This window comes from Oncorhynchus masou, chromosome 31 (assembly GCF_036934945.1).
Source record: "Oncorhynchus masou masou isolate Uvic2021 chromosome 31, UVic_Omas_1.1, whole genome shotgun sequence".
NCBI classification, from domain to species: Eukaryota; Metazoa; Chordata; class Actinopteri; order Salmoniformes; family Salmonidae; genus Oncorhynchus; species Oncorhynchus masou.
The window spans coordinates 57,261,975-57,287,692 of record NC_088242.1 but is presented as its reverse complement, the minus strand read 5'-3'; the positions used below and the strand labels follow the sequence as shown (position 1 = coordinate 57,287,692).

Below are 25,718 nucleotides of genomic sequence, written 5' to 3'. Positions count from 1 at the left end.
GCTCGACGTCACCGGCCTTCTAGCCATCACCGATCCACTTTTCATTTTCCATTTGTTTTGTCTTTGTTTTACACACCTGGTTTCAATTCCCCAATTACTTGTTCATTATTTAACTCTCTGTTTTCCCCATTGTTTTTGTGTGTGTTTGTTTTATGTTTTTCAGTCCTATTGTGTGGGCTTGGTATTATTACATGTATTTGGTCATTTTGAGTAAAGTTACTTTTATTACTCATTTCTGCTGTCCTGCGCCTGACTCCTCTGCACCAGCTACACCCAAACCTTTTACAGTTTCACACTCATTTGTGTGCTTTCACAGCAATAAAGATGTAGGAGGATTATGCAACAAGTATGTTTATATTCGTACTTCATTAAAAAAAAGAGTTGAAGATGTGGTCTTGTGGTCTTGTCAAATAGCTGTAATTTACCTTCACTGCTATCACTAATTGGTGACGTGTTCCACTAAGGAGGTAAGCCCAGAGACTTATCTCCCAGTGTCTGGTGGAAAGCAGACTGGACCAGCTTTTCCTCTAGGATTTTTGCTTGTGCTTAGCTCCATTCCGTTTCATTTTTATCCTGAAAAACTCCACTTCTTAATGATGACAAGCATACCCATAAGATGCTGCAGCCACCACTATGCTTGAAAATATGGAGAGTGTTACTCAGTAATGTGTTGTATTGGATTTGCCCCAAAAATAACACTTCAGAACAAAAAGTGAATTGCTTTGCCACATTGTTTTGCAGTATTACTTTAGTGCCTTGTTGCAAACAGGATGAATGTTTTGGAATATTTGTATTCCGTACAGGCTTCATTCTTTTCACTCTGTCAATTGGGTTAGTATTGTGGAGTAACTACAATGTTTGTTGATCAATCCTCAGTGTTCTCCTATCACACTCACGGTGAAATCCCTGAGTGGTTGCCTTCATCTCTGACAACTGAGTTAGGAAGGACACCTGTATCTTTGTAGTGACTGAGTGTATTGATACACCATCCAAAATGTAGTGAATCATTTCATCATGCAAAAGAGATGTTCAATGTCCGCTTTTTTTTACCCATCTACCAATAGGTGCCATTTTTTGCGAGGCATTGGAAAACCTCTCTGGTCTTTGTGGTTGAATCTGAATTTGAAAATCACTGCTTGACTGAGGGACCTTACAGATAATTGTATGTGTGGGGTACAGAGCCACGGTAGTCATTCAAAAATCATGTTAAACACTATCATTGCACACAGAGTGAGTCCATGCAACTTATCATGGGACTTGTAAAGCAAATGTTTACTCTTGAACCTATTCCCACTTGCCATAACGAAGGGGTTGAAGGATTATTGACTCAAGCCATTTCAGCTTTTCATTTTTTATTAATTAGTAAAAAACATCATTCCACTTTTTGGGTACTGTGTGTAGGTCAGTGGTAAAAAAAAATCTCAATTTAATCCATTAATAATTCAGGCTGGAACAGAACAAATGTGGAAAAAGTCAAGGTGTGTGTATACTTTCTATTACGTAAACGTGTAGGCTACACTTATAGTGTACTTCAGAAAGAGCTAATGAATCTAAGAGCTAATGAAAGAGTTAATGAGCTAATTGAGCTAATGAATTATGGGCTAATGCGCATACGCTTCTAACTTAGGTTACACATCTCGAAGTAGTCCGACTTCATTGTTTTGTAGAGAATTTATGCACCTGGCATCCCTGCTGCCTCGGCTATTCCTCTTAAATCTTATGGAGTCCCAAGAAAAAGCCAATCAATAGGCCTGATCAATACCTCCACATGCCTGGGGATCGCAGAGGAACGCGCAGATCTGCCATTTCATAATCTGTAAACTTTTTTTCCTTGCACTTTGACAGGTAAATATTTATAGCCCTAATATTTAGCTAACGAATGGCTTAATATCAATATTTAACTTCTTACTTCGGCTACACATTGCTTGCCTCTCTTTTCCAGCTGTTACCATGCATAATACCGCTGAATGTGTTACCACTTTATTAATAAGCCTACAGTGTGCACTAGGATGTGTTGATCGGTTGATTGACAGGTGTACTGTAAAATGATAAACGTTCCTCTAGTGTGGATGCTCACCAACATGGGTTCGAGTCCAGACTCGCAATAAACGTCTTAAAATAACAGTTACTGCAAAACTGCAATCTGTAGGTGTTTGTTCACGTCCATCTAAGTCAACATTTGTAATTGGCTGATGAAGAATTTGTTGCAGGATATAATCACTGCCACCTAGTGAAGTTAGCATCGGGCTAACTTCATGTTATCTGATGGGACCAGCTACAATTTAGCGTTCTGTCACGTTTAAGTAAATCGACAATTTTTGTTGGCTGATAAGCATTTTGAGTCGGATAAACTGTTTAAGTTTAAATCTTTGCTCATGTTCGCAAGTATGCCCCCAAGGTAACTATCCACACATAGACATGGGCAGCAATCCTTCTCCGGTAACACAGGTTGGAGCAATGTGGGCTGGAACTAGGTACAGTAGAAGACATAAAACTGGAGAATGAATGAGGCAGGATGAAAGCACAACAGTACACTTCACCACTGCAGTACAAACCCAATAGACCACATGCACATTAAACAGGGAATCTCACTAAGCCAATATAGCCTATAGGGCAGCCTGAGTGGCAGCCTGGAGGTGAGCATGATGAATATCTGCCAGTCCGAACTGACTGGAGCCTGTGTGGAAGTAGTCACTAGTCAATAACTACAGAGACACCTTTAGGAGGTCATGAACTTGGTCAGTGAACTAAACAGGAGTCCTAGAACGAACTTCTGTCTACCGTTCACGACCACACACACAAACTTGACTCGTCTCTGCTGGATGAGCACAGTGTAGATATATCCTGTGCACATGGACAAACTGTCTGCAGCCTGAGATGTACGTATCGCCCCCTCTATCCTCCTTCCGCACGCTCTTGCAAAACACGTACATTGAATAACAGAATGCCATTGGAGCATGCCGAGTTTTCTGTATTATTCGTTCTTGGTAAGGGAGGACGGGGGAGTAATAGTGAGCTGTCGGACCGCATCAATATCAAAAGTTTGTTTTTCTCTTTCTATTTCATACATTTATCTTAATTTGTTATTTTTTGGATTTCTCTCATTCTCCCACCATATATATATATATATATATATATAACAGAAAGTATGTCCTTATTTTGGAGGAATCTTTTATATCATTCCACATTATTTAACTATATGTATAAGAAAATAACATCTGAGCTCTAATCTAAAGTGACTTAAAACGGGTACGTCAGAGGTGTTCGTCATATGGATTCCGTAGATTTAATAGTCACACAGGTGACAATACTCCTAGTAAACTCTACCCAGAGGATCTCAGTAGAACCACCTGAACCTGTATGGGATTGGGTGAATGAGATTCCACAACCATGGGGGTTAACAAGAGGAGAGGAACAGGAGGAAGAGGGACAGGTGCAGACGAAGGAGGAGGTGGAGCACAACAAGAGCAGAGGGGGAGGAGAAGGAGGAGTCAGCACGAGAGGCGGTTTAGGGGTGAGGAAGAAGAAGATGCACCTGAGCGGTCCGCCATCGCTCCTCCCAGTGCTGCTTCTCTACCTGAGTGTGCTCTACAGTGAGCTTCAGGCTAGAGAGCTTGGACAAGAGCGACTGGTAACACACATGGAGAGAGTAAGAGATAGACAGCTAGAGAGAGAGAAAGCCAGAAGGGGTAGACAGTAAGCTTGAAGATAGGAACAGTTTATCTCCAAAATTTTCCATATTTTTTCCATATTTTCTTACATTACAGCCTTATTCTAAAACGGAATAAATGTTTTTGTTTTTTATCAATCTACACACAATACCCCATAATGACAAAGCAAAAACTGTTTTTTATACATTTTTGCACATTTACTAAATATAAAAGACTGAAATATCACATTTACATAAGTATTCAGACACTTTACCAGTACTTTGTTGAAGCACCTTCAGTACTTTGTTGAAGCACCTTTGGCACTGTATTTGGCAGGTAGCCTAGTGGTTAGAGCATTGGACTAGTAATCGAAAGGTTGCAAGATTGAATCCCTGAGCTGACAAGGTTCAAATATGTTGTTTTGCCTCTGAACAAGGCAGTTAACCCACTGTTCCTAGGCCATCATTGAAAATAAGAATTTGTTCTTAACTGACTTGCATAGTTAAATAAAGGTAAAATAAAAAAATAAAAAATACATTTGGGGATATACAGTTTCTCCCATTCTTCTCTGCAGATCCTCTCAAGCTCTGTCAGGTTGGATGGGGAGCGTTGCTGCACAGCTCTTTTCAGGTCTCTCCAGAGATGTTCGATTTGGTTCAAGTCTGGGCTCTGGCTGGACAACTCAAGAACATTCAGAGACTTGTCCCGAAGCCACCTCTGCGTCATCCTGGCTGTGTGCTTAGGGCCGTTGTCCTGGGGAAGTTGAACCTTCACCCCAGTCTGAGGTCCTGAGAGTTCTGGAGCAGGTTTTCATCATGGATCTCTCTGTACTTTTCTCCATTCATCTTTGCCTCAATCATGACTAGTCTCCCAGTTCCAGCCGCTGAAAAACATCCCCACAGCATGATGCTGCCACCACCATGCTTCACCGTAGGGATGGTTCCAGATTTCCTCCAGGCGTGACACTTGGCATTCAGGCCAAAGAGTTCAATCGTGTTTCTCATGGTCTGAGAGTCTTTAGGTGCATTTTGGCAAACTCCAAGCAGGCTGTCATGTGCCTTTTACTGAGGAGTGGCTTCCATATGGCCACTCTACCATAAAGGCCTGATTGGTGGAGTGCTACAGAAATGGTTGGCCTTCTGGAAGGTTCTCCCATCTCCACAGAGGAACTCTGGAGCTTTGTCAGAGTGAACATCAGGTTCTTGGTCACCTCCCACTTCTGCCATTTAAAAATGAAGGAGGTCACTGTGTTCTTGGGGACCTTCAATGCTGCAGACATTTTTCAGTACCTTTCCCCAGATCTGTGCCTCGACACAATCCTGTCTCGGAGCTCTAGGGACATTTTTTTCGACCTCATGGCTTGGTTTTTTCTCTGACATGCACTGTCAAATGTAGGACGTTATATAGACAGGTGTGTGCAATTCCAAATCATGTCAAATCAATTGAATTTACGACAGGTGGACTCCAATCAAGTTGTAGAAACATCTCAAGGATGCAATGGAAACAGGATGCACCTGAGCTAAATGTCAAGTGTCAAAGCAAAGGGTCTGAATTAGGTTTTTCTGTTTATTTATTTTTTTATAAATTAGCAACAATTTATAAAACACTCTTTTCACATTGTCATTATGAGGTATTGTGTGTAGATTGATGAGGAAAATCATTAATTTTAGAATAAGGCTGTAACGTAACAAAATGTGGGAAAAGTCAAGGGGTCTGAATACTTTCCGACTGTACCGTATGTGTTCAAAGGAAATTGGAATATTAATAAGCAAAAATAACAAAATAACTAAAGTGGGTGTCACAAAGTGCCATGTGAATAAACTACACTAACAGATAATTAGTGAACTATAAAGAAAAAAGGTGACAGAAATGATTTTTTTACCTTTGTGGCCTTTAGTTTTTTCTCATACTGCGATTTCTCCCCCTCCAGCTCATCCACTTTACTCTTGAGAAATCGGAGTTCTTGCAGAAAGCCCTGTGAATAACACAGAACATATTGTAATGTTTTAGTTGAAAATAACTGTCCCTTTGATGTAAAATCTCCAAACTAAAAACATCATGCTCTTCACTGTGCCTTTCACACGAAAACGCCAATTTCTCCACAGTCAAAAAACAGTGTTAGGATCTAGACATTGTTCCCTCAGTTTATAAATGAACACGTTACACCAAAAAGTAGAAGGGAAGGTTTTCAAAATCCCAAGTAGTTTGTTCCCTTGACAGCCGAAAACACCGTGCAGTTAAGACAAAAAGCTAAACCTCCACTTCCCAGGAAACACAGCAGGTGACCCTTTCAATATGTGACCAGTCAGTCAGTCCCCTATACTGTACTCAGTATGGATGGCTCAGACTACTTAAAAGGACCAATGTTTTTTGGCCATTACCTGTCAGTTAGATAGTCTGGTTTCCAGTTTGTTATAGCATCAATTAGGCACATTTTAAAAAGTTGTCTTTTTAAACTGGCAACTGGCAACAAGAAACTGGCAACAAGAATATCATGTTTCTTTGAAAATGTCATAAAGTCATAAAAAACATGTTAACAATGAATCTCATGTTTAGAGACAGGGTAGTTAGTAGCATAAGCCATTAACCAAGCCTAGTACTTGGAGAAAGTGACCAGCAAACCCTGGCTGCATTAATAAGATGACCCACGGATATGCAAACACACCACACCACTTACAATGAGTAACGCAGATTGAGATAACACCTGGACATGGAAGCAAACAGCACACATGAAAACCACAGGATTCCCACACACTGTAGTAGGAGAGGTAGAGACGTCGGACACTGTAAGAGAAGCGGGTAGTGTTAAAGCCTGTAGAGGATTCCAGAAGGGTGAGGAGGACGGGGGTTAAGAGAGACGGGGGAGCGCGTCCATTTGGTTCAGAGAGTCTTCCTACATTCTGTCCTCCACAGCGACAGCAAACCTCCTCCACGTCAGAGCCACCCAAGCCCACGTCGGGGCATTGGTTGTAGGCCTTGCGGACACCACTCTCCCCCTGGGCCTCCATGGCCCGTTTCTCCATGATCCGGGTATGGATCTCCTCCTGAAACCTACACATCTGCTCCTGGAGCTCGCTAATCAGATTTACCACACACTGTGAGAGGGGAAAAAAAATACAAAACAGAAAACGGAGAAAATATAATAAAAACGTTTCAAAATAATATGCACTGTTGTGAGTTAAATGTTTCTATGTTGTTTTTCTAATTTTTTTAAACATTTGACACGTAACAGAAGTGGTTATTACTAGGATGAGGGTAAAGGGACCTCTGAGTTTCAATGCAGATCACATTTGACACGGTTAAACTGTCACATGCTGCCAGACAGCATAAGAAAAGTTCCTGACCTACTTTGCAAGTTCTCAAAGTGCAAATGGGAGGAACGGCTTGTCTGACTCAAGGGCAAAAGTTTGCTTTACTTCCCATGGGAATTGGAAAGCACCAAAGATTTAGGACAGAAAGTTGATTCTTAACTAAATTCTTAGCAGTTTGGCCAACTATGATTAAACCTAAGGGCATGTGAAACGGGATGTCTCACTAACACAGTGGTATTCAAAGTGGGGGTCACGACTCCTAGTTGGGTCACGGGGGAACTGCAGTGGGGTTGCCAACATTTTAAAATATGACACATTTCTATCCGGCCCGCGCAATGATTTGGTTTGTCAATTCGTTTTGGCCCGCTTCCATATCGCCCTCCATGCTCTGCACTAAAAGTCATATCAAGCACTGCCAAGTGGGCCACGCCAAACAACACACACACACCGCTCCTCCCAGAGCAGTGGCGACTCGTCATTCAGGGCTGTTGTGAGCCCTGAATGGGGGTTGCCTGTTTTGCCTGGTTTGCATGTTATTTTGACATTAATGCGTGTCACATATCAGTTTGCAAGCAATGTCTCCTGCTGTACCTAATTCCAGCCCCCATTGCTCCGGAGAAGGATTTCTGCCCATGTCTATGTGTGGATAGTTACCTTGGGGGCATACTTGCGAACTTAAGCACAGATTTAAACTTAAACAGTTTATCCGGCTCAAAATGCTTATCAGCCAACAGACATTGTTGATTTACTTACGTGACAGAACGCTAAATTGTAGCTGGTCCCATCAGACAACATGAAGTTAGCCCGATGCTAACCTCACCAGGTGCCAGTGATTATATCCTGCAACAAATTCTTCATCAGCCAATTACAAATGTTGACTTAGATGGACGTGAACAAACACCTACAGATTGCAGTTTTGCAGTAACTGTTTATCGCGAGTCTGGACTCAAACCCACGTTGGTGAGCATCCACAATAGAGGAACGTTTATCATTTATCATTTTACAGTACACCTGTCAATCAACTGATCAACACATCCTAGTGCACACTGTAGGCTTATTAATAAAGTGGTAACACATTCAACTGTTTTAGGGTACGTTCATTGTCATAGTGACACTGAAGATAATACCTCAATGTAGGCTACATACAATGATACATAATTTATTTAAATGTAGCATGTCATTGTTTGCCTCCTTGTTTAAGTGTTTTTTTTTTGGGGGGGGGGGTGGGCTGCCTGTTTTGCATGTTATTTTGACATTAATACGTGTCACATATCAGTTTGCAAACAATGTAACAAATAATCTACAAATCATTGAGTTAATAAAGCTTCATACAAACTTGGTCTCTTTGCTTTCTTGAGTTAGTCAGCTCCAAAATGCAGGTGTTTCAGCCTAGCTCAGTGCTTTCTGTCGTGGTGGGGCAGCCAGTGAAAAATACGGAGCGTAGATGTTGGTAATGTTCTCTAGTTGCGCCATGATTGTCTCAGTGTTCTGTCACTCATGGGGACACTATGTCACTGCCAAATCTAAGGGTAGAGCTAAAACATTCAAGCCCCTTTGGTGCTGCCATAGAGTTACATCAGAAGTGCCCATCCAAGAAGGCTCAAGGTCATTGGCGACAGATAAAATGATGTCAAACCACGTTATATCTACAGTCGCTTTGATTGGACTGATCATGTCAACATCATACATTAACATTCTTATCTAGCAAGCTAGCAGTGCAGTCATCATCATGAATGAAGTCGACAATCTAATCAAATGGTTTTTGATCCGTCATTTGAAGAAAATAATGAAGAGAAATTATAGATAAAACGTATCGGTGCTCATCTGCCATTGGACATAAACATGAACACAAGCCGTTTACAGCTCACAGGGGATGGAAAGTAGCTTGGCTCCTAAAGGGTTGCAGTCTGGCTTCAGTTTTTAAAGCTTGACAATCAATAACCAAAAAGCAAAACCTGCAACAAAACACCATGCAAAGGAGAAACATGTAGACCTATTACAGCAACATTTGAGCAGTAGCCTGGCTACTCAACGACAAGACATTCCCGAGTGCACCATACAGCAATGCTGCATTCAACTGCACTGGTGATCCATGCAGTGCAAAACAAATGAACAAAATGTTTTAAGTTAAAATGTTAAAATAACCTACAGCTACATTTTGCTATTTGGAGTTATTAAGTACTTTTTGATTAGGGTCACAGCATATTATGCACCTGCTTTATGCCTCTCTCTAATGTCCATATGCCTTGTCTCCTGCTGTCTTGGCTAGTTTTTACTGTTTTATTTCACTGTAGAGCCTTCAGTCCCGCTCAAAATGTTCTTTTGTCCCACCCTACACACATGCGGAGACCTCACCTGGCTTAACTTGTGCCACCAGAGACGAAACCTCTCTCATCGTCACTCAACGGCTAGGTTTACCTCCACTGTACTCACATCCTGTCATATCCTTGTCCATATATTATGCCTTGAGTCTATTCTACCACGCCCAGAAATCTGCTCCTTTTATTCTCTGTCCCCAACGCACGAGACAACCAGTTCTTATAGCCTTTAGCCGTACCCTTATCCTACTCCTCCTCTGTTCCTCTGGTGATGTAGAGGTTAACCCAGGCTCTGTAGCCCCCAGTTCCACTCCTATTCCCCAGGCGCTATCATTTGTTGACTTCTCTAACCGTAAAAGCCTTGGTTTCATGCATATTAACATCAGAAGCCTCCTCCCTAAGTTTGTTTTATTCACTGCTTTAGCACACTACACCAACCCCGATGTCCTAGCCATGTCTGAATCCTGGCTTAGGAAGGCCACCAAAAATTCAGAAATTTCCATCCCCAACTACAACATTTTCCTCCAAGATAGAACTACCAAATGGGGTGGAGTTGCAATCTACTGAAGAGTTCTGTCATGCTGTCCAGGTCTGTGCCCAAACAGTTCAAGCTTCTACTTTTAAAAATCCACCTTTCCAGAAATAAGACTCTCACTGTTGCCGCTTGTTATAGACCCCCTCAGCCCCCAGCTGTGCCCTGGACACCATATGTGAATTAATTGTCCTCCATTTATCTTCAGAGTCTGTACTGTTAGGTGACCTAAACTGGGATATGCTTAACACCCCGGCCATCCAACAATCTAAACTAGATGCTGCCAATCTCACACAAATTATTATGGAACCTACCAGGTACAACCCTAAATCCATAAACACGGGCACCCTCATAGATCCTGACCAACCTGCCCTCTAAATACACCTCTGCTGTCTTCAACCAGGATCTCAGCTATCACTGCCTCATTGCCTCCGTCCGTAATGGGTCCGCGGTCAAACGACGACCCCTCATCACTGTCAAACGCTCCCTAAAACACTTCAGCGAGCACGCCTTTCTAACCGACCTGGCCCGGGTATCCTGGAAGGATAGTGACCTCTTTCCGTCAGTAGAGGATGCCTGGTTAGTCTTTAAAAGTGCTTTCCTCACCATCTTAAATAAGCATGCCCCATTCAAAATATGTAGAACTAAGAACAGATATAGCCCTTGGTTCACTCCAGACCTGAATGCCCTTGACCAGCACAAAAACATCCTGTGGCGTACTGCATTAACATCGAATAGCCCCTGCGATATGCAACTTTTCAGGGAAGTTAGGAACCATTATACACAGGCAGTTAGGAAAGCAAAGGCTAGCTTTTCAAACAGAAATGTGCATCCTGTAGCACAAACTCCAAAAGGTTCTGGGACACTGTAAAGTCCATGGAGAATAAGAGCACCTCCTCCCAGCTGCCCACTGCACTGAGACTAGGAAACACTGTCACCACTGATAAATCCACGATAATGAAGATTTTCTATTTGCATTTTTCTACGTCTGGCCATGCTTTCCACCTGGCTACCCCTACCCCGGTCAACAGCTCTGCACCCCCCACAGCAATTTACCCAAGTCTCTCCCATTTCTCCTTCACCCAAATCCAGATAGCTGATGTTCTGAAAGAGCTGCAAAATCTGGACCCCTACAAACCAGCTGGGCTAGACAATCTGGACCCTCTCTTTCTAAAATTATCCGCCGCAATTGTTGCAACCCCTATTACTAGACTGTTCAACCTCTCTATCGTATCGTATGCGATCCCGAAAGATTGGAAAGCTGTCGCAGTCATCCCCCTCTTCTTAGGGGGAGACATTCTAGACCCAAACTGTTACAGACCTATCTATCCTACCTTGCCTTCCTAAAGTCTTCAGAAGCCAAGTTAACAAACAGATCATCGACCATTTCGAATCCCACCGAACCTTCTCCGCTATGCAATCTGGTTTCTAAGCTGGTCATGGGTGCACCTCAGCCATGCTGTAGTCTATCACAGTGCCATCCGTTTTGTCACCAAAGCCCCATACACTACCCACCACTGCGACCTGTATGCTCTCATTGGCTGGCCCTCACTTCATAGTCATCGCCAAACCCACTGGCTCCAGGTCATCTATAAGTCTAGGTAGCACGCGCTCCAGCAGGTATATTTCACTGGTCACCCCCAATGCCAACTCCTCCTTTGGCCACCTTTCTTTCCAGTTCTCTGCTGCCAATGACTGGAACGAATTGCAAACATCACTGAAGTTGGAGACTTATATCTCCCTCACTAACTTTAAGCATCAGCTGTCAGAGCAGCTTACCGATCATTGCACCTGTACATAGCCCATCTGTAAATATCCCACCCAACTACCTGATCCCCATACTGTTTTGTTTTTTTTGCTCCTTTGCACCCAAGTATCTCTACGTTCATCTTCTGCACATCTAGTAAGTGGACATTATAAAGGGCCATATTTTTTCAAATAAAACAATGGCCAGTTTGGGCCAGTTGTTTGCACGTAAACAAAACAAAAGACACAACAGGCTATGTCTGTTTTTTCAATGTGACCCGTACGCTGATTGAGTTTGACACCCCTGGTGTAGATGAACGGGAGGAGACAGGTAAAAAGAAGGATTTTCCCAGAAATGGGGTCCCCGCTGAAAAAGTTGAAATACCACTGCACTAACGTGCTGAGTAGTAGTGCGCAACTCCATGTCCTGAATAGTAGGGAGGGGCGGTGTTTAATGTCCTAATCTTGGATACACTGACAGAAATGCCAGGCCTGTGGACAGAGGAAGTTTCATATGATAGTGCCAGATGATGTTACACTTACAGTACGGCTGATAAGACACACGCTCCCCCTCTATATATAGCTGTACGCTCTGAGCTTGGTGGTCGAGGGGAGGTCTCGGCAGTGAAAGTGTTTGCACTTGTGGAATGTTCCAAGTGAATTTCTGCCATTCCCCATTAGTGCATGGGGCCCAGCAGCTGTCACTTCCAGGGACAAGTGTTTGTGGATGAAACAAATGCAGACTGGTTTCATGTTACCACGGCAACACGACCTGCATTGAGTCCAGCTCTGCCCGGATATCATTGATTTATGGGACGGGGGCAGAGAGGCGTGACCGACAAGCTGTGTACATTACGTGTTCCCCCTCAGTCAGTATAACTTACTCTGTCCCCAAGACATCTCTGCATAATGTCACAGTCAGATTGCTCTTGATTATTGCAATACTTCATTAGAAATACAACAAAGATTTGACTTCCCACAGATGTCACTATTGTATTCGATCTGCTATGCATATGTCTTTAGTGTTATGCTCAGTTGATGATTGCTCATCAGAATTTCTTGAATACAGCCAGTGTTTCTGCTCCGTGCCATTTCTCATCTGCCCGCTTGTCTGTCAGAAGATCTCGTTTAGGCCCTGTCGTGTTTTCACGTCTCAGCCAATTTCCGTCCCTGTTTATCAGTCTCTATATTGCCTTTTGGGGCAGCGAGGGCGTTTGGGTGCCCTGGACCTCAACGTTCGTCCACAACACTAAATCATGTTTATTTAACACAAGATCAGATTCTCTATGATACAGACAAACTGGGGGTTGTGATTTGGCTGAGGCTCTGATGATACCCACACAGACAGACTGGGGTTGTGACAGGGCTGAGGCTCTGATGATTCCCACACAGACAGACTGGGGGTTGTGACAGGGCTGAGGCTCTGATGATTCCCACACAGACAGACTGGGGTTGTGACAGGGCTGAGGCTCTGATAATTCCCAAACAGACAGACTGGGGTTGTGACAGGGCTGAGGCTCTGCTGATTCCCACACAGACAGACTGGGGTTGTGACAGGGTTGAGGCTCTGATGATACCAACACAGACAGACTGGGGTTGTGACAGGGCTGAGGCTCTGCTGATTCCCACACAGACAGACTGGGGTTGTGACAGGGCTGAGGCTCTGATGATACCCACACAGACAGACTGGGGTTGTGACAGGGCTGAGGCTCTGATGATACCCACACAGACAGACTGGGGTTGTGACAGGGCTGAGGCTCTGATTATTCCCACACAGACAGACTGGGGTTGTGACAGGGCTGCGGCTCTGATGATACCCACACAGACAGACTGGGGTTGTGACAGGGCTGAGGCTCTGATGATACCCACACAGACAGACTGGGGTTGTGACAGGGCTGAGGCTCTGATGATTCCCACACAGACAGACTGGGGGTTGTGACAGGGCTGAGACTGTGATGATACCCACACAGACAGACTGGGGTTGTGACAGGGCTGAGGCTCTGCTGATTACCACACAGACAGACTGGGGTTGTGACAGGGCTGAGGCTCTGATGATACCCACACAGACAGACTGGGGTTGTGACAGGGCTGAGGCTCTGATGATTCCCACACAGACACAGCCAACGCCACATGAAAAGTTTACATCTTTATGTTCATATGTTATATATTGTTTTTTAAATGTATAATATTAAATTATCATTGTAATTGCACACAAATTAATGTCAGACATGCACCTACTACCCCAATGCTCTGTTGCTGATGACTGGGACAAATGCAGGAGCAGATTTCAGGAGCAGGACAATACACCCTCTTTTTGACTAATGACTGACATATGGGCATGTACGTGATAGGCCTATCTGGATTATATGAGTATGATGGTCATAATGGATCTTGATAGTGTCATAAAGTGCATTTTCTTAGTCCAAGTAAAGTGACACAGGATGGTCATAATGCTTCATGAGAGTGTTCTAAAGTGTATTTTTGGGAAGTTGTTGAAAATATGATGATTAAAAAACATGACTGTAAAGAATTCATTACATCAACAAAGGACCTAAGAAACAAACTTTCAAACGAAAGGAAACTTCTTGGCAGGGAAAAAATACATTGAAAATACATTGAATAAAATCAAGCACACAGCCATGCAATCTCCATAGACAAACATTGGCAGTAGAATGGCCTTACTGAAGAGCTCAGTGACTTTCAACGTGGCATCGGCATAGGATGCCACCTAGCCAACAAGTCAGTTCGTCAAATATCTACCCTGCTAGAGCTGCCCCGGTCAACTGTAAGTACTGTTATGGTGAAGTGGAAACGTCCAGGAGTAACAACGGCTTTGCCGTGAAGTGATAGGCCACACAAGCTCACAGAACGTGACCGCAGAGTGCTGAAGCGCATAAAAATCGTCTGTCCTCGGTTGCAACACTCGCTACCAAGTTTCAACTGCCTCTTGAACCAACGTCAGCACAAGAACTGTTCGTCAGGAGGTTTATGAAATGGGTTTCCATGGCCGAGCAGCCGAACACAAGCCTAAGATCACAATGTGCAATGCCAAGCGTCGGCTTGAGTGGTGTAAAGCTTGCCACCATTGGACTCTAGAGCAGTGGAAACACATTCTCTGGAGTGATTAATCACTCTTCACCATCTGGCAATCCGATGGACGAATCTGGTTTTGGGGGATGCCAGGAGAACACTACCTGCCCCAATGCATAGTGCCAACTGTAAAGTTTGGTGGAGGAGAAATAATGTTCTTTGCTGATTTTTATTATTCGGGGTAGGCCCCTTAGTTCCAGTAAACATAAACTTAACGCTACAGAATACAATGGCATTCTAGACAATTCTGTGCTTCCAACTTTGTGGCAACAGTTTGGGGAAGGTGCTTTCCTGTTTCAGCATGACAATGCCCCTGTGCACAAAGCGCCGTACATACAGAAATGGTTTGTCGAGATCGGTGTGGAAGAACTTTACAGGCCTGCACAGATCCCTGACCTCAACCCCATCGAACACCTTTGGGATGAATTGGAATGCCGACTGCGAGCCAGGCCTAATCGCCCAACATCAATGCTCGACGTCACTAATGCTCTTGTGGCTGAATGGAAGCAAGTCCCTGCAGCAATGTTACAACGTCGTGGGAAGCCTTCCCAGAAGAGTCGAGTTTGTTATAGCAGCAAAGGGGGGACCAACTCCATAGTAATGCCCATGATTTTGAAATGAGATGTTTGACGAGCAGGTCTCCACATACTTTTGGTCATGTGGTGTATGTCACTACAGGTGTAAATATAGGGTCATGACAGTGTTATTACCATATTATGACAGGTTATGACAAGTTATGTCAGCTGTTATGATGCTGGGTGTCAAGTAAAGTGTTACCGTTTGTTGCTACACTTTGGGGTTAGAGTGGTAAAGGCACAGAGAGACCTCACTGAGACCAAACTCCTTAGTAATGGAATAATGTTTTTCACTTGGAATTCCATCCTACTCTAACTAGCAAATACACAAAGTTGGCTTACTTCATAGGGCTTTGTGGGAATCTTACTAACAGCTGAGGGAAAATGGTGCCACCATACAAAGCCCTGAGTGGAGAAAACAGTGCCATTCATTTTCAGAACAGGCTGAGTTTAAGTCAAGTTTTATGGTAAACCAGCCCAGAGTCTGTGATTCTTACACACCCATCCTCTCCCCTCCTCCCAGCCTGTACTACAGTACCATACCTCAGCTTTGTTCTGCTGGTCCTCGCTGCTGTCGTTGTGGTTCTGTTCCTCGTCCATGTCGACCAGCTTCAGTTTCAGGTAGGAAACCTCATCTATCAGATCCAGTTTCTGGGTCTCCAATGAGGTCCGGCTCAGCAGCTCCTGTACCGCACACACAGCCGCAGAGACACATTAACACTCCTCTACACACACACAACTCTATCCACTGAGCAGTGCGACCAGAGTGAAGTATAAAGTCAGTGTGCCGCTCCACTGGGCATAAAGCTCCCCCAAACCAACAGTTCAGCCTGGGAGCCCGGGCCCTGCTCTGCTATATATACACAATGCAATGTGGCTCTATTTTTACTTCCTCTGTCTGACTCAGACATGTGAGAGAGAAATACAGGGAGAGAGAGAGAGAGAGAGAGAGAGAGAGAGAGAGAGAGAGAGATAGGGGGAGAGAGAGGGAGAGAGAGATAGGGGGAAAGAGAGGGAGAGAGAGATAGGGGGAGAGAGAGGGGGGGAGCAAGGGAGAGAACACTAAGTTAGAGACAGAATACTAAGTTGAGAGACAGACTCTAAAATGTTCAAAAGACCTGGGACAGGAGTAGTGTGTGTGTGTGTGTGTGTGTGTGTGTGTGTGTGTGTGTGTGTAGATAGAGTGGGTGGGTGTGTGAGCTTTGACTCTAGGTTTCATACACAGTAAACACACTTCCCTTACGCCCTATGGATTTCCCAACACCCCTCATCACTGGAGGCTGATTTCGGTTCCTGTTCCAGAGAATACTACTCTCTCCTTAAAATAACTTGCCATCATACTTTTGAATTAGGTGTCCCTTACCAAGACAGCAATACATAGGCCTTGGCCTAAATGCATGATCTGCAATATGCTATCCTAAATACCCCGAGCAATACCCTTTTGTAGATAAATTGTTCAGAGATAGCGCACCTTTACTACAAGCCACTTGGTAACATCACATGAAAAAGAACAACTCCCTACCACCAAGCAGACACATACACTCTTAGAAAAAAGGGTTCCAAAAAGGTTCTTCAAATCAAAGTATATTTGTCACGTGCGCCGAATACAACAGGTGTAGACCTTACAGTGAAATGCTTACTTACAGGCTCTAACCAATAGTGCAAAAAAAAGGTATTAGGTGAACAATAAGTAAGTAAAGAAACAAAAACAACAGTAAAAAGACAGTGAAAAATAACAGTAGCAACACAATTGGTTGGGCGCCCGTAAAACTGCTGCTATTTCTTCCGGCGCCATTTTCATTTATCAGCTGTCCCTTTTCATTCATTTATCAGCTGTCCCTTTTCATTCATTTATCAGCTGTCCCCATAAAATAACCTTTTCTCATTCCAGGTACCCTGTTGGGTTCCAGGTAGAATCATTTTGGGTTATATGTAGAACCCTGTGTAGAAAGGTTTCTACTTGGAACCCAAAAGGGTTCTAGCTGGAACCAAAAAGGGTTATTCAAAGGGTTCTCCTATGGGGACAGCCGAAGAACCCTATACAGTCTGTGTAGATGGACTGTATGTAAACCCCTGTAATCACCACAGCTCAAGGGAAATACATTGAAAATAAAATCTGATAAATAAGTTGTGGCACCCTGTGACATTTGCAACCCAACACCGGCATTACTTCGAGGGGGTTCAGCTGAGCATTTAGAAGCAATTTGAAGGTCTTTTCTGTAAAAGCCCAACAGCTGACACTGTAGCTAGCTGGCTAAGCCTGATGAAATCCTTCCTTTGAACTAACTAAGAAGTGAAACACATGCAGGATTATCAGCCCTTCCTAACTAGCTCTGCAGGCTGTGGTGTTCTGATATCCAACTATCCGTTTATCTAGGCTTGATTGGACTGTGTTGAACTGCTATGGGCTCTCATTCTGAATGTTGTGGCTGACTAGCCTGACTAGGTCAACATGCCACTCAGGCTTTCAGAGTCAGACACAGTGATCAGACCAATGATGATATTCCGAGACAGTGATCAGAGTCCGGGGCCAAGCCCCTCTTTGTCCCTCTGAAACAGGACCTCTTCTTTTCTCTGGGCCAGGGACCAGAGCCAGAGGTGTGTCAGTCTGTCAGACCTCTCAGCAGACCCAAGGTGCCACTAGCCTGGTCGCAGATCTGTTGGTGCCGTATAACCAACTCCTAAGACATACAGTATGTTTGGCAGACAACACCCATAGTTGGCTAAACAGCCAAAAGAGATCTGGAACCACTAGACCGGCTAAGATGCCACTGACTCTCTGCAACTGTACCCTCACCTGCTTGGTCAAGTAGGACACAGGGAGAAGGAAGGGGGCATGTGTGGTAGGTCAAGCTATCAAACCTGCAATCCTGGACTGGACTGGCCCTCTAATAGCAAATATTCCTTCTTAGCCTTCTCCTGCAGTGGGCTAAAACAGGGTCACACAGAGTGTTTCTTGGTGGTCTTAAACAAATCTACTTTGAAACAAAAGTATCCACCTCACACACTTAGTTATGGGCTTAAAAAAAGAAGACACCTGTACCATCTCAGATATAGAGTTGAAATGTGTTACATTTTTTTGTTTGCATCCCAACATTACACTTTATATACGTCACAGAAGACTGAAACATCTAAAAACCGTTTGACCGGACTTTCGGCGTAAAAAAATAAACAATAATATTGTTGATTAATTCCATCCATGAGGCCACTTCGTTATTTGACTGCAGGAAAGGGGTAGGCTAGGCTGGTTAATACTTTGTCTATCGACATGTCTGTAGATAATTACAATGTCTTTAGACCGTCACTGGGACTGGCGGTTTCCTTGTCGCAGATTGATGAAAAAAGTTCAACTTTGACCCTGTCACTGCATCCATTGTCATGGTTAACTGACTGAGACAGCGATTGAGAGTGCACATTCTAAAATTCTACTCACTGTAATTAGCTCGCCATTAACTTGTTAATAAGGAATCTTGTGAATTTATTTTCCTGTAATAATGAATAAAACATTTCTAAAGTTAAGACATGGTCAGCGGCTAGCCAGATAACAAGGTAGCTAACCAGCCTTTAGTGTGTGTGTGTGTTTGTTGTCATGGTTGCTTTGATTAATTCCTTTCTCAGAATGAGGACGTCACTATGACATTCTGGTTGTTGGAATCACAGAATTAAATAGAACACATTGCATTATAAAATGGGTTGTTTGGACCCTGGATGCTAATTGGTTGATATGCGGGATTGTGGGACAACAACTCCCACAAAATACAATGGCATGGTTATGTCATTATTCCACTCTCACGCAGCCCAGGCAGGAAACTCAACTTCATTTCCCTTGGAAAAAAAGCCTATACACTTAATTTCCCCAAATTTTACTTGGCGTCATTACGTCATGTACCTACGTTAAATAGGTATGCACGTCAGCTTTGACATCGGTTTTGCACATCGGCGTTAAACTAGACATCGGGCCGATACCGATGTTGGCATTTTTAGCTAATATCTGCCGATTCCGATATGTTCAATATTGTGCATCCCTAGTTAAAATAATGTTTTAAGAAAAAATGCATTCATATTTTTAGAAATATGTTGGCAACTGTTTTAGAAAAGCAATAATGCTCTCAAACCCAATCCCGGAATTATCGTGTGACAACTCCCACCAAGAGCTGTATCCTGGCCCTTGTCGGGAGTTGTCATACGATAACTCCCGGGTTCTCTGGCATTTTTGCTTTAATAGAGTGCTGCCGGAAAGTATTCAAACCCCTTAACTTTCTCCACATTTTGTTAGGTTACAGCCTAATTCTAAAATTGATTAAATCATTCTAAAATTGATTAAATCAATCGATACACAATACCCAATAATGACAAAGCAAAATCAAATTTTTTCTTTTTCTTTTCTAATTTATAAAAAAAATTAAAAGCTGAAATACCACATTTACATACAGTACCAGTCAAAAGTTTTTACTATGTAGAATAATGGTGAAGACATCAAAACTATGAAATAACACATGTGGAATCCTGTAGTCACATACACATGGTTAGCAGATGTTAATGCGAGTGTTGCGAAATGCAGAACTAGAAGCACAAGCATTTCGCTACACTCGCATTAACATCTGCTAACCATGTGTATGTGACAAATAAAATTTGATTTGATTCAGTAACCAAACAAGTGTTAAACAAAACAACATATATGTTATCGTTGAGATTCTTCAAAGTAGCCACCCTTTGCCTTGATAACAGCTTTGCACACTCGCTCTGAGTGAGTATAGGTCTGATGAGTCGATTGACGAAATAATCTGCCCAACACACTCACCCATTAGCTTTTGCTGGAACTGGCAGCAGATACTGAGAAGCATTCTCTTGACACTCAGAAAAGAGCTATCTCCATTTCAGGCTCAGAACAGCAGTGACAAAGATCAACCTTGCCATTGACCTTGCCTAATCACACCACGCACATTGTTTAAACAGATCTCATTAAAAACTTCAATGGAGCCAAACAATGTGAAGATAGACAGTGTCTGGTTATCGATAAAGGTCAAACACAAGGGACCTGCTAAGAGATACCAGCCACACCACAGAGCACTGTAGACAGTAGACACCAGTGGCTGTGGTCTCTAAACAGAAATAAGCATTTATTGTATATTCTGCATGACAACTTGAGGGGGGAAAAAGGTTTTCCCCTAGACCTGTGCTTATGTACAAAAAAATAAAAAAATCTGCTCGGAATTTGAGGTCAATTAAACTGAAAAACAACAAATGCACTTTTTACCATTGCCATTTATGGGGAGCAAACCGGCTGGATGAGACAAAATCACAGAGTAGACAAAGGAGCAGTTGAAAAGCCCAAACAGAGGGCTTTTTGATTCCTAAATTGGGTAGCTGTGTGTGCCAATGTTTGGCATGCACACACAGCCTAATAAGAGGCATCAGCAGACACTGCTCAATGGCTACTCTCCACTCACAACCCCTCACCCCTGTCTCTGATGGTAAGAGCACAAACTGGGCAACTCTCACCCTGTCCCCCTCCCTACCGCCACAACAAACATGGCTTACTTACTTACATCCTACTGGCACATAAGGCAGCGACAAGACCTATCCACTTTTGATGATCCAAAGGCTGTTTGGCACGGTGTCCTGGTACACATAGCTAGAGTTGAAGTCGAAAGTTTACATACACCTTAGCCAAATACATTTAAACTCAGTTTTTCACAATTCCTGACATTTAATCCAAGTAAAAATTCCCTGTCTTAGGTCAGTTACGATCACCACTTTATTTTAAGAATGTCAAATGTCAGAATAATATTAGAGTGATTAGAGTGATTTATTTCAGCTTTTATTTCTTTCATCACATTCCCAGTGGGTCAGAAGTTTACATACACTCAATTAGGTTTTTGTAAAATTGCCTTTCAATTGTTTAACTTGGGTCAAACGTTTCGGGTAGCCTTCCACAAGCTCCCCACAATAAGTTGGGTGAATTTTGGCCCATTTCTCCTGACAGAGCTGGTGTAACTGAGTCAGGTTTGGAGGCCTCCTTGCTAGCACAGGCTTCTTCAGTTCTGCCCACACATTTTCTATAGGATTGAGGTCAGGGCTTTGTGATGGCCACTCCAATACCTTGACTTTGTTGTCCTTAAGCCATAATGCCACAACTTTGGAAGTATGCTTGGGGTCATTGTCCATTTGGAAGACCCATTTTCGACCAAGCTTTAACTTCCTGATGATGTCTTGAGATGTTGCTTCAATATAGTCACATAATTTTCCTGCCTCATGATGCCATCCATTTTGTGAAGTTCACCAGTCCCTCCTGCAGCAAAGGACCCCCACAACATGATGCTACCACCCCCCATGTTTCACGGTTGGGATGGTGTTCTTCGGCTTGCATGCCTCCCCCTTTTCCTCCAAACATAAAGATGGTCATTATGGCCAAACAGTTCTATTTTTGATTCATCAGACCATTTACATTACATTTACATTTAAGTCATTTGGCAGACGCTCTTATCCAGAGCGACTTACAAATTGGACCAGAGGACATTTCTTCAAAAAGTACAATCTTTGTCCCCATGTGCAGTTGTAAACCGTAGTCTGGCTTTTTTATGGCGGTTTTGGAGCAGTGGTTTCTTCCTTGCTGAGCAGCCTTTCAGGTTAAGTCAATATAGCTCTCTTTTTAATGTGAAAATAGATAATTTTGTACCTGTTTCCTCCAGCATCTTCACAAGGTCCTTTGCTGTTGTTCTGAGATTGATTTGCACTTTTCACACCAAAGTACGTTCATCACTAGGAGACAGAACACGTCTCCTTCCTGAGCGATATGACGGCTGCATGGTCCCATGGTGTTTATACTTGTGTACTATTGCTTGTACAGATGAACGTGGTACATTCAGGTGTTTGGAAATTGCTCCCAAGGATGAGCCAGACTTTGTGGAGGTCTACATTTTTTTCTGAGGTCTTGGCTGATTTCTTTTGATTTTACCATGATGTCAAGCAAAGAGGCACTGAGTTTGAAGGTAGGCCTTGAAATACATCCACAGGTACACCTCCGATTGACTCAAATGATGTCAATTAGCTTCAGAAGCTTCTAAAGCCACGACATAATTTTCTGAATTTTCCACATGTTTTAATGACTCCATCCTAAGTGTATGTAAACTTCCGACTTCAACTGTAAATGTATTTTAATATGGGTGCACCTAAACTATACAGTGCACTTAGAGCGGACATTTTCAGAGTCACATTTTTATGTGCTGTTTTAAATTCAGAAAGACTATGCTGTCTGTTTTTAGTAGAGCCCACTCCCATAAAAATCTCTGCTCTTATAACACAATGGAGTCAGTAAGCCATAGAAAGTCACCTTGTAAGACCGAAAGGAAGTGAACTTTGTTTCCCTCCATCTTCTGAGTGACAAACTTTGTGCAATCGAGGTGAGTTACTCCAGGATGACATGACTGAGGGGGCATTTTAAATCCATGGGTGGCACGAGTAGTAATGCTTTAAAACAAGATTGGTCCTACTACTGTTTAAATACAAAAAATGTATCTGAAATGTACCCGTCTTATATAATAGCACAAAGATATGCGCCATACAAGCGCATACAATGCAACCGTAGCTGTCATAGGCCTGCCCTACGCATGCTTTGCACATACCAACACGAACATGGCAGCTCGGCAAGATGAGCACCACTAGGCTATCAAAGATTCATAGATTAAACTTTGATCATTATAACCAGAATCTACAATGCTGTCGAATGTGTGACACTATGCCATGAGCGTAACTAAGCCACCACTCCAGTGCGCAATATTTTCTGTGTGGGAGAGTTTGTTACACACACAAGCTATAGCAAGAGAGCAGGGAGGGGGCGGATAAGTAGGCTAAGGTAGGCTAAGTGTGTTTTCATAGGTCTGACATCACTTTTACAGTAGCCTGTCACACAGCGACTGTGTGTAATGCAAATTAATCACAACAGAGTGAACGTTTTCCTACTTGTTTTAGTAGGCTACACACGGTATTGGTCCTACTACTGCGACATGCAAAATGTACAGAAATCTAGGCCTATCTGAAATGCAGCCATATACACTGTCATTTTTCTCACAAGAAAGCAAGCGATGTTGAAGAGAAGCCCCATGAAGACTGGTAGCCCAAGATGTGCTCATTAAAACAGCACACACCATAACCAACGATTTAGGACCATGGACAGAAGGTTACCGCCTGTCAGCGCGATGAAAGGATAACATTAGATGCGCTGCCAAATTCAGCACCACCATAGTGGACAGCCAGGACAACTGCACCAGGGCTCACCTCAGAGCACAACCAATTTTCCTACATTGGTCATTGTCCCTATACCCATTAAATAAAAGCTAAGCTGTATATCTGTCAATAGAAATTACATCCGCAAAAGCAAACAATGACATTAGGAATCACAGATACATCTAAAATATCCATTGATGGAAAAGCAAAAACCTAAACTATACTATACAAACATTTGCCAAACAACCAGTAGGCTTACATGAGGGAAAACCAATGAATAAATCATTCTGGCACGGCGGCTAGGGCCATCAAGGTTGTAACTTACCATTTAGACGAGTTGCAGCAGCCTCCGGATGCAGTGTTGAACCTCAAGAGAAGTTTCTGATTCCATTCTCCTTCCTGGCAAAATGTACTTATCAGGTCCCCTCTCAAATGCCAGCTGGACAAGCTGGGCTTTTCGTTGACGTAACATGCTCTGTGTTCACTGAATACGTTCTTCAGAGTGGAGAAGGAATTTCTCACATTGCTGTAGATGCCCCCAAAATTTTAATAGCGTTTCAGTGCCAACAGCACAGTCGTCATTGCTGACGATGGCCCGCTGTATCTTTGAAGAACCCTGAGTGGGGTCCGTTTGTTGTTGCTGGCTGTGGTTCCGATTTCACTTCGCAAGAATGTGCGAGTCAAAATAAACTCTGATTCCACTGGTTCAGTTTCGGTTAGATTCAACAGGTCGTCAGGTGCTAGTGACTGGGGTAACGGAGGTGCAGGTGCTTGTTGTGATGTTACCCTCATGCTGCGGGCGCTAGGCCTCGGCCCTTCTCTATCTTGTTGGTCAGCAGGTGGTGTGGGGGATGGGCGGGTATTACATTTGCTGCTAGGCTCCTCAACCTCGGTGGTCGGTCCTGCAGGCTGTTCGTTGAGCTTGGCATGGCTTTCGACATGGTGGTCCTCAATAATTTTGCTCTTGACAGTGCCCAGACAGTTTCGGATATCCGTGCTGATCAAAGCTTAGCCAACTAGCTACAATTATTCAGTGCGCTGCTACCAAAACTTAACAAAGCTACTGTAATGGGTGCGTGCTGGTGGCAGGAAAGTCAGGCGCATGAGAACGAACTTGGTATAAATGGAGTCGTTTAATAAGTACCTCTCCTCCGGACCATACCCTCCCAGTCCACGAGGTACTGAAGGCCCCTCGCCTGACGTCTCAAATCCAGTATGGAACGAACGGAGTACACCGGGGCCCCCTTGATGTCCAGAGGGGGCGGAGGAACATCCCGCACCTCAGACTCCTGGAGCGGGCCAGCCACCACTGGCCTGAGGAGAGATACATGGAACGAGGTGTTAATTCGGTAATCGGGGAGAAGCGGTAACCTGTAACAAACCTTGTTCACTCTCCTCAGGACTTTAAATGGCCCGACAAACCACGGCCCCAGCTTCCGACAGGGCAGGCGAAGGGGCAGGTTTCGGGTCGAGAGCCAAACCTGGGACACCGGTGCGAACACCGGGGCCTCACTGCGGTGACGGTGGTCTGCACCAACTTTCTGGCGCAGCAGAGCTTGCTGAAGGTGGACATGGGTGGCCCATGTTTCCTCTTCGCACCGGAACCAGTCGTCCACCACAGGAGCCTCGGTATGACTCTGATGCCAAGGAGCCAGAACCGGCAGATACCCCAATACACACTGGAAGGAAGAGAGATTAGTGGAGGAGTGGCGGAGCGAGTTCTGGGCTATCTCTGCCCAGGGCACAAACGCTGCCCATTCCCCCGGCCGGCCTGGCAATAAGACCTCAGAAACCTACCCACATCCTGGTTAACTTTCTCTACCTGCCCGTTACTCTCGGGGTGCAAACCTGAGGTAAGGCTGACCGAGACCCCCAGACATTCCATGAACACCTTCCAGACCCTCGGCGTGAACTGGGGACCCCGATCAGACACTATATCCTCAGGCACCCCGTAGTGCCAGAAGACGTGTTTAAACAGGGCCTCCGCAGTCTGTAGGGCCGTAGGGAGACCGGGCAAAGGGAAGAAATGACAGGACTTAGAAAAACGATCCACAACGACCAGGATCGTTACCCTGTGAAGGAGGAAGATCGGTCAGGAAATCTACTGACAGGTGCGACCACGGCCGTTGTGGAACGGTTAAGGGTTGTAACTTACCTCTGGGCAGGTGCCTAGGAGCCTTACACTGGGCGCACACCGAGCAAGAGGAAACATAAACCCTCACATCCTTAGCCAAAGTGGGCCACCAGTACTTCCCACTAAAACAGCGTAC

The 25,718-nt window shown here is 43.9% G+C and overlaps 1 protein-coding gene across 4 annotated transcripts in view; it reads right to left on the bottom strand.

The window, feature by feature from the left end:
- LOC135524159 (liprin-beta-2-like) overlaps positions 1-25,718 on the bottom strand; it is a 126,400-nt gene that overhangs the window by 23,780 nt on the left and 76,902 nt on the right. For 3 of the 4 annotated variants that reach the window (XM_064951419.1, XM_064951421.1, XM_064951420.1), the window contains exons 5-6: positions 15,766-15,906; positions 5,533-5,625 (exon numbers count right to left, since the gene is read on the bottom strand). In XM_064951419.1, the coding sequence (XP_064807491.1) occupies positions 5,533-5,625; positions 15,766-15,906 (234 nt within the window). Of the gene's footprint in view, positions 1-5,532; positions 5,626-6,547; positions 6,746-15,765; positions 15,907-25,718 lie in introns of all 4 variants that reach the window. The other variant, XM_064951418.1, reaches the window with a different exon arrangement.